Raw genomic sequence first — 12,900 nt, 5'->3', positions numbered from 1 at the left:
CAGCAGGAATAGCAGCGGACAAGTCTGAGCGCACATGTATTTGTGGAAACACGATGGTGGTGTTCTAAGGAATGCTCTCTACAAGCGACATTTCTTTTCCAAACAGAATATAACAGAAGGCAGCAAAATACACAAGCGAAGGCAGAAGCCGAGGCGGTGGGCTGCGGGGAGCAGGGCTCTGCCGCTCTCTGCTGGCCACGGCCCCGACTACCAGAACAGCAGCAGTCAGCCCTAACGAAAGGAACACAAAAGCCAAAATACAAGCTCTTTTTGTTTGGACTCAGGTAACATTTTTGAATGGCACTGACAGACTAAACAAATTTAATACCCATCTACTCTGACAGGTCTTTATTAGGAAAAAAGTTATGATGAACGGTAGAGTGCTGGAATCATTGAGAAAAGCAAATGTAAGCAGGACACAACCACAGAATCACTAAGGTTGGCGATCCTCTAATCCAAGCCCCTGCTCAGAGCAGGGTCCACTACAGCAAGTTGCTCAGGGCAAGGAAAGCCTCCGACATACTGCTCTAATACACGACTAAGGATATTTTTCCCAGTTTCCTTCAAGATAATTTTGGACTTCCTTCTAATTAATCTTCAACAGAAAGATAAAAATTTAAAAGTCAGGGTCATATTCCTTCTGTGACAAAGTTCATAAAACCCTCACAAGGTCAGGACTTACCTTTTCTCTATATTTGGCCAAAAGAAAACGCATGATGCAAAGCCCAAGAGAAAGCTCTTCCCCCAAGCTCTCCTCTGACGATCTGCACTGACGTGCTATTGAGCGCACCAACTGAACTACCATTTAAGCCTATTTCTAAAATTTACTGTTTGCTTTTTTGTTCCATCTCTACCAACTCTGCAATGTGACACTGTTAGCTGCCTCTTAAGTCTTCAAAATGGTCAGTCCAAATCCATCACCCTGAATAATAATTAGGCACATTAAAATTAACAGGATAGTCAGAACTAACTCTTGTACCGTTCTATCCGCCATACTGACGTTCCTTAAAATTTTTACACTGTACTAGCTTTTCTTGGGATACATGCCATACTGTACTCTATTTGCTCTTCAGAACAATAAAATTAATGCCAAAATGTAAAAGTTACTCTTTATACAATTTGAAATCCAAGCTGTTTCTTATTGCAAGATATCAACTTGGAAAAAGAGCTCATTACTACTTGTTAAAAAAGGAACTTCCCCACATCTCAAAATATTTAAGGTGTTTCCAGCTTATGCAATAATAACCAGGATGGAGAAAAATCATCCTCTGAGTCAGAGACTAACGTGCAGACTCACCGTCCAGCTACTGCTCTAACACCTGAACAACTCTTATCATTATGATATTATCAGAAAGGTCTGCTTAGCAGGGTTCTTAATACAAGCATTTACTTATTGCTTAGATTGGTAAATAGCTTATTGTTGTACTTAGTAACATCTATATAAATTGTAAAGTTTTGTGTCTAAATGAACATACGAAAACATGCTGTGGCTCATGTGCCCGCTCTATACATAGACATACAGCGCTCAGGAACAGTTAATAAGCGCTTTTAACAAGTTACTACAGACAGTTCCATTTGAATTCATCACTTAAAGCATAAAACATAATTTAAAAAGTCCTTAAACATTAAGCACTGAAATATTTAGGAATCAACTAAGCCCATTAATATCTTCTAGCATTAAACACTTAAAATATTTCTCAAAGCATAATTTATTTTCAGCATTTAAGTTACTTTGGCTCCATTTACATCTATTTGTACATATATTTTAGTAATGTTTTTTCTGAACTGTCACACAGCAACAATTACCAAAATAAAATAAAATCAAGCTCTAGCTCCGCCTTTAGCAAGATCTGCAGGAAGTATAAAGCATGTCCAATATGGGGGAAAGAGGGAAAAAACAGATAAATGCTGATTCCGTTCCTCAAAGCTAGCACAAAACGAAAGGGGGAGATTTGCTTCTGATGGATATGGATCACAGGCTGGTTCCTTGTGTACCCATGGACATTACAATTTAACAGAACATATACAATTGAACAAGTATTCCAGATTCTATGAAATGCTGCTAAATCCAGATTTTAAATAAACTCAACCTGAAAGAATACAGTAGAACACACACTGAAGTGGGAGGTAGCACCATGAACAGTAAGGTAAATTGGGGAACAATATCCAGAGATATGTGGAAGGGATTGTCTTGGTTGATATTAAATATATATTACTACCCATCTAGAAAGAGGTAAGTTTATTTGGTGCATAACCTCTGTTCTTACTGAACCTAGAGAAAAAGAAAGTGAAAGCAGTACAGAGTTATAGACAGTGAAGAGGAAGTTTAAAAGCATTAAGACTTCAGCAAGGAAAACCACTACCACTGAGAGTACAGAATAGAAAAAACATAAATGAAATGTGTTTTTAGAATGTAACTCTAGATAACACTACCTGTATTAGAAACTGCACAATGACGTTGAAGAAGGCTGATACTTTTTGTTGTAGGAAAGTGAACTCCTAGGACTGACCCAAGGCCAGGTAACGCTAGTTTAGGTCCTTCTATTAGAATTTCAGAAAGCATTAGATAAGACCCTTTCAGTTTCAACAATGAAGACTTCCCACATTTTATTAAATTATTTATGGAAACAAATGTTTCAGGTACTGCATTAAAAACAGAAACTGAAACACAGCTTACCTTGTCAGACGCTTCGGAAGCAAGCAGGTTAGTGGCAAGAGTCTGTAGTTTCTGATGTGCCACGTTTTTCAGAGCAGCCAGACTACGCCTAGTCATGGCCTGCTTCAGGTTGACAGCCGGATGACTTAGGGAGTCCACAGCCGCTGGGACTGCCTCATCACAGGCGTTCAGGATTTCCACTGCCGTTATTCCCATCACACACCTGTCCAGCGCACCTGCAAATATTTTGAAAAGCATGAGTTTAAGCAGAAACAATTCAGAATGTCCAAAATATCACGAGTACAACAGTCTGTGAAAATAATTTACGCCACACGATGCAATGCATAAAACTTTCTGTTGTGTTAAAGGCTATTTTTAGAACTAATCTTCCTAAAGGGATGGAATTTTCCTAAATTTCTATGAAGCTGAAGTGTGTAAGGAAAAAACACAGTAACAAAAATCAAGACAAGTTTAAAAAAAACCCCACAATGTGATTCTGTACTGACCAGAGAGTGATGACTGCAGTTGCTCAACATTTTTAGTGGAAGGCTCTTTTCAGTCTGAATTCCCTCTCCCACCCAACTACCTGTGTGGATTAAATTTTCCACGATGGATCTCTGGTTCCTCTTTGCTTCCTAGAGCTTCAATAAAAAGCAATTCTCATCTAGTTTTCACAGTAAGCTGAAAATAATATTCAGACATTATTGCAGGTTTGTGATTTTTTCCTTAAGTGAGTTAAGGAGTTAGAAGGTAATTACATACTGCATATCTTTTGATACGTTTTTTCCTCACTTTCTCCCTTTCAATATCACAAAATTTTCTACAACAAAGCTGTTTTTATTTTATGTCTTGTTGCCCATTCTGTTAAGGCTCATTTTTAGTTTCTTTTAAACTAAGCATTAGTCCCTTTTTAAAAAAAACCACACCAAACAACAAACCAATAAACATTTTCTTCACTCTGCAGATGAAGAAACTATTGTAGATTAAGGTGCTGCACTTCTACACCAAGTTTTCAAGAAAATTGCTGAGGAAGCATGGACACTAATAAACTGAGAAGACACTAAATGTGCAGCCAACATTTTAACCGGTCTCTCTAAATATAACTAGGAAAGTATGCAGGGGGAAGATAGCCACAGCAATCCAAAACTAAATGAGTTATTCCAAGTATTAAAATATGTATTTAACAAAAGCTTACATAATCTACAAATTTTGGGAATATGTGGAGTGCTAAATTTCCAAATATAAGTGTGTCAAAATGTTTTGACTCTTCTCTCAGATGCAACTTACACAGAACGATAACCAAATACATATATACGTATAAAAAGAATTGTTTAATCAACATCTTTGAACTTAACCTTACCAGTATCCATTTGCCAGACGTACACAGACCCATCTGAACATCCTACCACCAGATAGTCATCGGAAGGCCTCCATTTTATTACTTGAATAGGGAAAAGATGACGGGACGCCAGCATGATGCATTTTTTCTCCCGCAGACTCAAAAGACCTACTGAGTGATCACCAGCAACAGAGCAAATACAGTGCTGGACTCTTGCCTAATAATAAAAGAAAAGAAAAAAGAAAAGAAAAGAAAAGAAATCTTAATCATAATGCAGAGAGTTTGCATTTAATAATCTCTTCTTCACTAGACCAAGCATGGTGATCAACAACCTATTTTATAAACAAAAAACAGGCACATGAGTCTATGGCTAAACTCACTGAGGTCACTAGAAACAGGATTTCACTTGCAGAAATTCTCTTGAATCCAACCTCTTGCATATCATAAAGAACAAACAAGTATTAGAACCTGTTTTGTTGAGCAAAAAAGAGAAACCACAGTTTTCAAGTAAATCAGTGTCATTTTATTCATTAAATTCTACCACCTCAACCGAGTTATGAAAAGACAAAGTTGCCTTTAAATCCTGTGGGCTAACTGGTGGGGAATGCTTGTCTATCACATTCGCAAACACCTTCAGGGGAAAGACGCCTTCCACATCATGGAAATCCTCTCCCACTGTTAATGCTATATATCATAAAATGCGAAGCATTTCCTTAGCTAGCTAGGTTTTAATATCCGGTTTTTCCACTATTTTTAGAACCATAGACTAGTTTGGATTGGAAGGGACCTTTAAAGGTCATCTAGTCCAACCCCCCTGCCATGGGCAGGGACAAATGCCTTAATACTTTACACAGCTAATACATCATGCAAACAAACCCAAGATTAACAGAACAATTAAACTCTTTTTAAGTGTCTGCAAGAGTTATACATGTGCTAAATCTTCAGTATTTCATATTACATTCACATTCTCAAGAAGGATTTGAGGAGCTGTACCATTTATGGGAAGTGTGAGACAGGTTATCAGACATTATGTAAAACTTACACTACAGTTTTCTGGTGGAACTAGAAGCTGTGTAATTTCTCCACCATGTACACAGAAGATATGTTTCATCTCTCCAGAAAATATATCCCATATGATGACTGAGAAATCCACACCACCTGAGATCAAATACCTTTGATCATAACGAGAAGAAACCTGATGAGGATACAGTAAACATGTAATTTTGTTTCGATGGCCTCGGAGAGTCCGGTGAGGTGGCCAACCTGAGAAATTGGGAAAGGGGTGAAAGGGGGAAAAAAAATGGGGGGGGGGGGGGGGCCAGGAAGAGAGAAAAAATATAATTCAATAGAAGAGTTAACAATCCAAAACACTGCTCTTGATAAAAAAAAAAAAATATATGGACATACTGCCATTTTTGACAGAAGTTCTTATAGAATTAGCCTTGTCTTTTTAAAAAACGGTCATAATTTTTTTTTTACTGGACGTGGACTGAATGATTCCTTTTGTCTTGCTGTACAATCTCACTTTAAAGTAATTCAGCTGTCTGAAAACAGCCTCCTCCCCCACAAAAAAATCCCAGCAAAACCCCCACATTTAAAAAGGCCACAAAGATGTGAAAAAATAAATTCCCTTCCCCATCAAACATGAATTTATCCAAGGTTATAACCAAAAGGACCAGTCCCAGGAAAATTGCTTAATCTTACTCTGCATTGGCCACAACAGTGGCATGCAAGTCTGCAGTGTTACGCATTTGGTGTTTGTGCAGAATATTTTAATGACATCAAATTTAAATTTACAAAGGAAAATAATTTTTGTGAACAGCGCAAGAATGTGAGTCTTCTGTTCACTGAGATCAAACACATTAGTTAAATCATTCTCATTCTAACCTTTTAGCTATCACAAAAGACACTTAGAAAATCTTTTCAGATGGCAAATTTGACAAAATGGGCCCAATTCTCTAAATTTTGCATCCTTCAACCATTTCGCTGCAAACCATCCTGAGGTATAAACCAATTTTAAAGTAAACCAGCTATGACAATTTATACTACAAATTGAACTAGAATCCGCTGTTGAACAAAAGAGTTTATCTTTTAGTTTGTTTTTTTTTTTCCTTTTAATACAAATGTCTGACTGTGCTCAATCGTCAGAATCAAGTATTCTATGCAATACTTGCATGATATAGTTGAACTTTTTTCCTCTATGTGATTATGCTTTCTGGCAAGCACAGAAAACCTTACGTAGAATACACACGGGCACTTCTGTATTTTTATGAGGGCAAGAATCACCAATGCTTATTTGTAGAATAATGTATCAACTTCGAGGCAACTCAACTTCACATTATTAAAAAAATGATTTTTTTCTTAAAGTTATATAAAGTAAATCAGTTATATAAAGGAAACAGTACAACCAACAGCCTTGTATACAACTTGTAAGCTCGTATGTATACTCACAGAAAAATATTTACACGTCTTTTTCATTTATCAGCATTTGTAAAAAATCAAAACCCAAATATTTGTTCTGCAACTGTGATCACAAAAGTATTAAAATAACATTATCTGGAACCAAAATGTACAACAGCAGGCCAACATATAACACTCAACTAACTACACGATACACAAAAAGGAATTCTCTTTTAGATTCATCATTTTCCCACGAAGATCTTCACAGGCACACTGATACCCCAGTGCCCAGAACAATACTGGGAGAGAGAGAGATGTCCCCCGCCATATCTTTGCTACTGCATCTCAAAAACCCAGGACAAATATCCAAGGCTTTCCAGTGAAGGGCCCCACCCCCCCAAAAAAATGATGCAAGCTGGCCTCAGTTAATTTATTACTTAGGTTTCTCATTACATAGTAGAACATCAGAATTGTTAAGAAAATGGTTATATGATTTCTACCCATAAAATGACTCAATGCTCACTTCATGAAACTATTTCTTACTTCAGTATATCTCGTGACAGGCGCACACTGTAATCCAACTATGCTTTTCAAAAGCTTATTTCCATACCTCTCCTAAGCATATGCTCTCCCTGCAGCAGCTGAACTATAGCAGTTTGTGTTGCTGGCACAATAACAATGCTTCCATCTTCACGACCACAAACCAAACGCCCATGTGCTGGGATATACACACTAGCTGTAACTTTAAGTGGTTCATTGATGTTTGGTATTAGGCTTAGTTGGTCTATAATCCCAGCAGGGCGAGGAATAAGTTTATCAAAAGCTTCCTGGAGGGACACTGAAGTCGTCGTCTGCAGTCCTGTTTAAAAAGAAAAAAAAAAAAACCAACCACAACAAAAAACCAAAAACACAGAAGGGGTGAGGTGGGAGGAGGATTTAGGAAAGAAAAAAAAAGAGGCAAGAATGGAAATTAGGAATGCTTTTCTGAAAAGATCTCAAAGTTTAAATACACCGTGTTACAACACTTTGAACAAAGTAAAAGGTACATACTGGAGATTAATTTACTGACTACATGAGTGAAGCTACAGCAACACATGGAAACAATATATGTGAGAACTGGAAAAGTACATGATTTAAGCTACAAGAGGAAGTTACACAGGCAGACAGCAACAACCATAGCTAGTATTTGCAGTAAAGCAGTTAAAACTTATACCTGAAAAATATTCAGAGTAAATTAAGATTTTGATCATATATGAAAAAATTAAGTTACTATAGCTCTTACAAGAAGCTAGCAGTTAAAAAAAAACAAAACAACTTCATGGAAAAGGATAGGAAAAGCAGCAGTGCTTTATCCAGCCACAAAACACATAACAAAAAAAAAAAAAAAAAAGAGATGGCCATTAAAAGACTTGGCAACAAGACTGTTAATTAGGCATACCTTTTGCACCATCTTGTTGTTCAAGAGTATCAGGCACACTCCAAATACACAGTCTCCCTGAAGAGTCTCCTTGGATTAACAGCTTATAAGAAAACTCCCTATATCCATAGAAGAATCGAGTAACCGGAGGACATATTAGTAGCTGTTAAAAAAAATAAATTAACAACTTAAGAACACATATAAACCATGTACTAACCTCAAAATTTACTTTCCCCACATAATCCACTGTACCTTTTAAAAGCAGGACAAAAACTAGCTACTTTATGCTTTAATCTTTTTTACAGGAGAAAGAATAAATACAGCAATACGAATCAGAAGAAACTGTGGTTAGTTACAAAACAAAACACAGGTTTAGGGGAGAGGAAAAAAGATTTTTATATATATTTGGTTTTGTTCTAAATATATTCATATTTAGAACATTTTATATATATGTGTGTGTATTCTAAAACTGTAAACATTCCAGCTGCAATGATGAGCTGAAGTTACACTACTCAGTAAGGAACATGGTCCACAACAGAAGCAAAAAAGTTTTAATATTGATTGACAACATAAAGGAAAAAAAAAATCAACTATATAAATGTCCAAATTTGGCAACAGATTAAATGGTTAAGATAAAAAAAAGGATTCCTACAATATCTTGTAATAACAGCATTTGTAAATCAGTTACTTATACCTAGTAGTATAGGTATAAGTACTAGATATATCATACAGCAGTCTTCGATATATTAGTTTATAGCAGATACAGTTCACAGTACAATATAAAAATGAAGTATAGCTCAAAGAGGACTTTGGCCTACAAAATTTGATTTTCTTTACTCTGCAAGGATTCAAGCTTTCAAATTCTAAGTTGTGACTCTAAAAGCTCTTGCTGAGTTATTGCCTGATCAGCATGCACATCTAACTCTCCAGGCACTGATGAATGATAAACTGCTAGTATATAGGAACTGAAGATTCACGCGACCAGAGACTAACCTCTGCATTTATTTGAAAACCAACAAGAACCAAACCAAACCAAACAACAGGGAAATTCCATCTGTCTACTTTCTCTAGGAAAAGAAAAAATCGTAAAGGTCTACTCTGAAAGAGAAGAACTAGTCATGATCTATGCACGTTTCAACTCTCTAAAAGACAAATGCAGTCCATAAAAGAAACTCCAAAGAAATATATTTTACCTGTTTATCTGCTCTGTCCAACACACTGTACAATAAAGGCGGAATTAAATTTTCTACTGCTTTCCCCACATCTCTGCGAAATGAATCACTAGCTGGTAGACAGCTGGGTTTAAGAACAAAGAGAAAGGAACAAAATTCCTTGTATTACTAGAGAGTGATTACTACATCACTAACTAAATAATACTAAGGAAAAACAACCCCCAGGCCCTTAAACATTACATTTTTTCAATTGTTCATACAGTTTATAGCAGATCATTACTCTAATTTTAATGTGTAGGGTATGCCTCGTCAATTAATAACTGCTCCAAATGTGTCCAGCTCAGTTCCCCCACGCATTCAGAACTGAAGGAAAAAAAAAAGAATGAAGGAAGCCTGGCTTTAGGTCTGCTTTGGACTTGAACACATCTGGCCTCAGACTCAGAACCAAAACACACCAAACCCAAGGATTCCTCTGACAGATCACCAGATAAATCTGCTCGCATCCTTATGCTCCAATCACGTAAGAGGGTGAGAAAGGAGTTCTCACCTGATGTATGTGAGAATATTCAAGGATCTCCAAGATAAAACTGTATCTCTACCCAGAACAAAGAGATGCTTGCATGTCATGAAGATGTCAGAAGAAAAGTTTTTTATTTTACTTTTGTCATTCTACATTTATTTAACCTCTTTGATATAAAATTAATTTAAAATTAGGTATTTTCACGTTTACCTGCACAAACTCAGCTGTTCGAGCCTTCCCTTAACGGGCTGAAAGAGTACTCTTTTACAATAACACAATTATCATTTACATTCTACTGCATATAGGAAAACCTTAGTTCTTCCTTATTTGGACCTGGTTAAGGAAATATTTAAATTATATTTTATTTTAATTTATGACACTTGGTCAACAGCAAAATGCACCTCTTCCCATCACACAGCTCCGTTAGGAAGTGAAAAAGAGTTAGTGTAATATCAGAAAATAGTGAAGCAATCTTGGTTGAGGCAATCTAAATTACTGAGCATTGCTTCAACATGATTCATTTAGGGGACACACACTTTAAAATATGCTCATGGAATACTAGTTTCTGCAACATCCATATGATTTTGTAACAAAATAAAAGCCAAAGATACTCAATATTTCTTCAAAGTTGCTCGTGTTTTTACATCAAAAAATAAATAAATGGAGTATTTCATTGTTGACTACCTGGCTGGTAATTTATATATGAAACTTTGTCCGTCTTCTGTCCATACAATCACTTTATCAGCTGACACAAAGTCGCCACCAGTCCAGGTCTGATCATTTTCACTAGGGACTGAACATAAGAGGGAATAATCTCCAGCATCAAAAACCTGAAAAGAAACAGAAAAGTCTGTTGTCATTAGCCAATTACAGATTAAAATGCCCAAAGAGCAGCTAATTTCAGTTTCAATATATACACATTAAAAGGACTTAAAGCATCTTGATCTAAATGTCTTACTGGCAATTTAATTAAATCAGCTTCTACAGTGAAAAGCAGCCAGGTGTTGTTCAGCTAGCTTGCCTTACCCTCCAGTATTTGGAACACACTACCAACAACGACCGCTGGGTAAACGCACAGAAAGAAATGCTTTGACAGTTTTGACAATAAATAGGTTTTGACTCCTCTTCAAATACTGGTGTTGTATCCTAAACACAAACAAAAGCAACATTAAATTAACTGCATTTTATTTAAAACTGTAAATCTGAAATTAAATAGAGCCATATTACCTTCTGTAATAACATCATCTTCAAAAAAGGCATTTCTTGATGGTTTTAAATTTGCTCAAGTCATGAGCTTGTCAATGTTTCTGTAAATTTTAACTGAAATAAACACTTTTATTTTGATATTCCTATGCATATATCATATCTTGAATACCAACTTTCCTGTGATAAAGAGTCAAATAAGCAGATTCTGTCACAAGTACAAGAGTAGCAAATGTGCAGAAAAGCAGAACTGAAGTAGTGACAGGTAAGAAATTGGCTTGTAAAGACAGACAAAAATGACACTAACAGGAGATTATCACTTTTATTTAGAGAGCGTATGTATATAGCCATAATCAGGTGCAAGTATTGACCAGCACACCAGCAGAGCCGGAGAGCTGAACTGCTGAATGCACGAGCCCGTTCCCTTCCTTATGTCCACTAGCACGATCACGTCTCAAAGTTTTCAGCTGTAGGCTGACTCCTGGCCAGAGGTTAAGATTCAGTCACTGCTGACCACGTTCTTCTGAGATTCAGACTAGCACTATCAAATAGCATGGGATCTTAACATTTTGCCGAACACCCTCCGCTGAGTCTGAGTATCAGACTGATCTATCACATCGGTGCTGTACCTTGATTAATCTGGGCCCACCTCAAAGCAAAACTTTCTCTTCTGGTTGTATTGAGGGTGGTCACTGCTAACCTGTCCAGATCCAGCACACACATGAACTAGCTCCCAAGCTAATCCTCCCTTTGACTGACTGTCCGTCTTCACTCTGACTTGGGATACCTTGAAGGAAGGAGGGACAGCCATGCCATTCATCATCTGAAAAGTTTGGCTTACAGTTATAAAAACCTGGCTGCAGATACTCTGCTGTGGGTATAAACAGGAGACTTACAGAAAGACCTGTCTGCAATGCCAGTCACTTTAACCGGTTTCACAGGGCTCTTCACTGTCATAAAACTGTCATTTTCACAGGGGTCTTCACTTTAACCTCATCAAGACAGGGCAGAGAAAATCAGGATAGCCAGGCAATTAAGGCAGAAGTGGGGACTTGGATGCCCTAGATCACAACTCCTTACTCTATTACAGCTCTCTGTGGCAAGATAATATTTCAGGAAAATACTATTTCCTCATCTTCAAGATGGGGAATAAGCATTCTGTCCTACATAGAAACCATTTAAGTGCTCAGACAGTGTGACAGCAATCTGTGTCCGAAACTGAGAGTCTCTGCACAGAACAACATACAGATGGAAATCAGATAACAACAAAATACCCAGCTGACTTTCTTGCTCAACCTGAACTTAGGAACATGGCAGAGATCATGTGATGGAAAAGGGAATATGCCATTTCATAAGACGCCAGATGGCCAACTTCTAAGGAAAAACCAAACACTTGTAACAGTTCTTATTCTATTATTCCTCATAAGAAGATCTGCAAGAACATGTGGTATCCTCTTTTGTCACTTAAGTCTAACAAATTCCCCAGCTGGACAGATTAGTAGTGCCTATTTAGTATCATCACTGTCAATGAATTACCTTGCATCCAGATAGTCAGCTGAAACTAAGCAGATTCAGCTCACATTTCATTCTTTCAAGGTTCCCCATATCCTGAAGAGACTAGACTGTGATAAGCTCCTGTTTAGTTACATCTTTGTGTTTCTTACTTTCGTAACCAACCAAAGCCAATACTCTCCACTGCTCACAGCTGCCTTTTTTTTTTTTTAAAGTGTAACTGTTAAATATGATGTTAGCTAAAACATTACTAGCTGCATGACAAGGTTTTTCAGCAAATGCTTTGAAAGCAAACATGATTTCATCAAGTTTGAAACTATAAAACAAAAAATCATGAATACCACCTGCCGATGGGGTCAAAAGCAAGGAATTGCATTATATTGGTCTTCCAAGCTAATGCAAACTCTGTTGCTTTTGCATTATAAATATTCTGGAAATAAACAAGTTCATCAAAAAAATAGTTCATTTATATATCATAAGATTATTTTTCCATAGTTGCTAAACATCTATAGTAATCTTTTACAAGAGGTTTCTATGAATAGCTCATTTGCCAGAGGTCTATGAGACACGTAGCAAATCTCCTTTAAGAATTTTATTAATTAGTATACAGGAAGGCAGGAACTGCCAAATAACAAAGACAGCTGTAGATAATGCCTAACAATGAACATTCCTAAAAACTCT

The 12,900-nt window shown here is 36.8% G+C and overlaps 1 protein-coding gene across 8 annotated transcripts in view; it reads right to left on the bottom strand.

Annotated features, from left to right (window-relative positions):
- WDR7 (WD repeat domain 7) overlaps window positions 1-12,900 on the bottom strand; it is a 150,853-nt gene that overhangs the window by 113,909 nt on the left and 24,044 nt on the right. For 7 of the 8 annotated variants that reach the window (XM_075138116.1, XM_075138115.1, XM_075138117.1 and 4 more), the window contains 8 exons: window positions 10,531-10,650; window positions 10,189-10,334; window positions 9,006-9,108; window positions 7,834-7,975; window positions 7,006-7,254; window positions 5,038-5,258; window positions 4,017-4,212; window positions 2,678-2,892 (listed from right to left, as the gene is read on the bottom strand). In XM_075138116.1, the coding sequence (XP_074994217.1) occupies window positions 2,678-2,892; window positions 4,017-4,212; window positions 5,038-5,258; window positions 7,006-7,254; window positions 7,834-7,975; window positions 9,006-9,108; window positions 10,189-10,334; window positions 10,531-10,650 (1,392 nt within the window). The remainder of the gene's footprint in view (window positions 1-2,677; window positions 2,893-4,016; window positions 4,213-5,037; window positions 5,259-7,005; window positions 7,255-7,833; window positions 7,976-9,005; window positions 9,109-10,188; window positions 10,335-10,530; window positions 10,651-12,900) is intronic. The other variant, XM_075138114.1, reaches the window with a different exon arrangement.

Source organism: Calonectris borealis, chromosome Z (genome assembly GCF_964195595.1).
Source record: "Calonectris borealis chromosome Z, bCalBor7.hap1.2, whole genome shotgun sequence".
Lineage (NCBI taxonomy): Eukaryota > Metazoa > Chordata > Aves > Procellariiformes > Procellariidae > Calonectris > Calonectris borealis.
The sequence above is the reverse complement of the archived record's forward strand: the minus strand, read 5'-3'. Positions and strand labels throughout refer to the sequence as shown.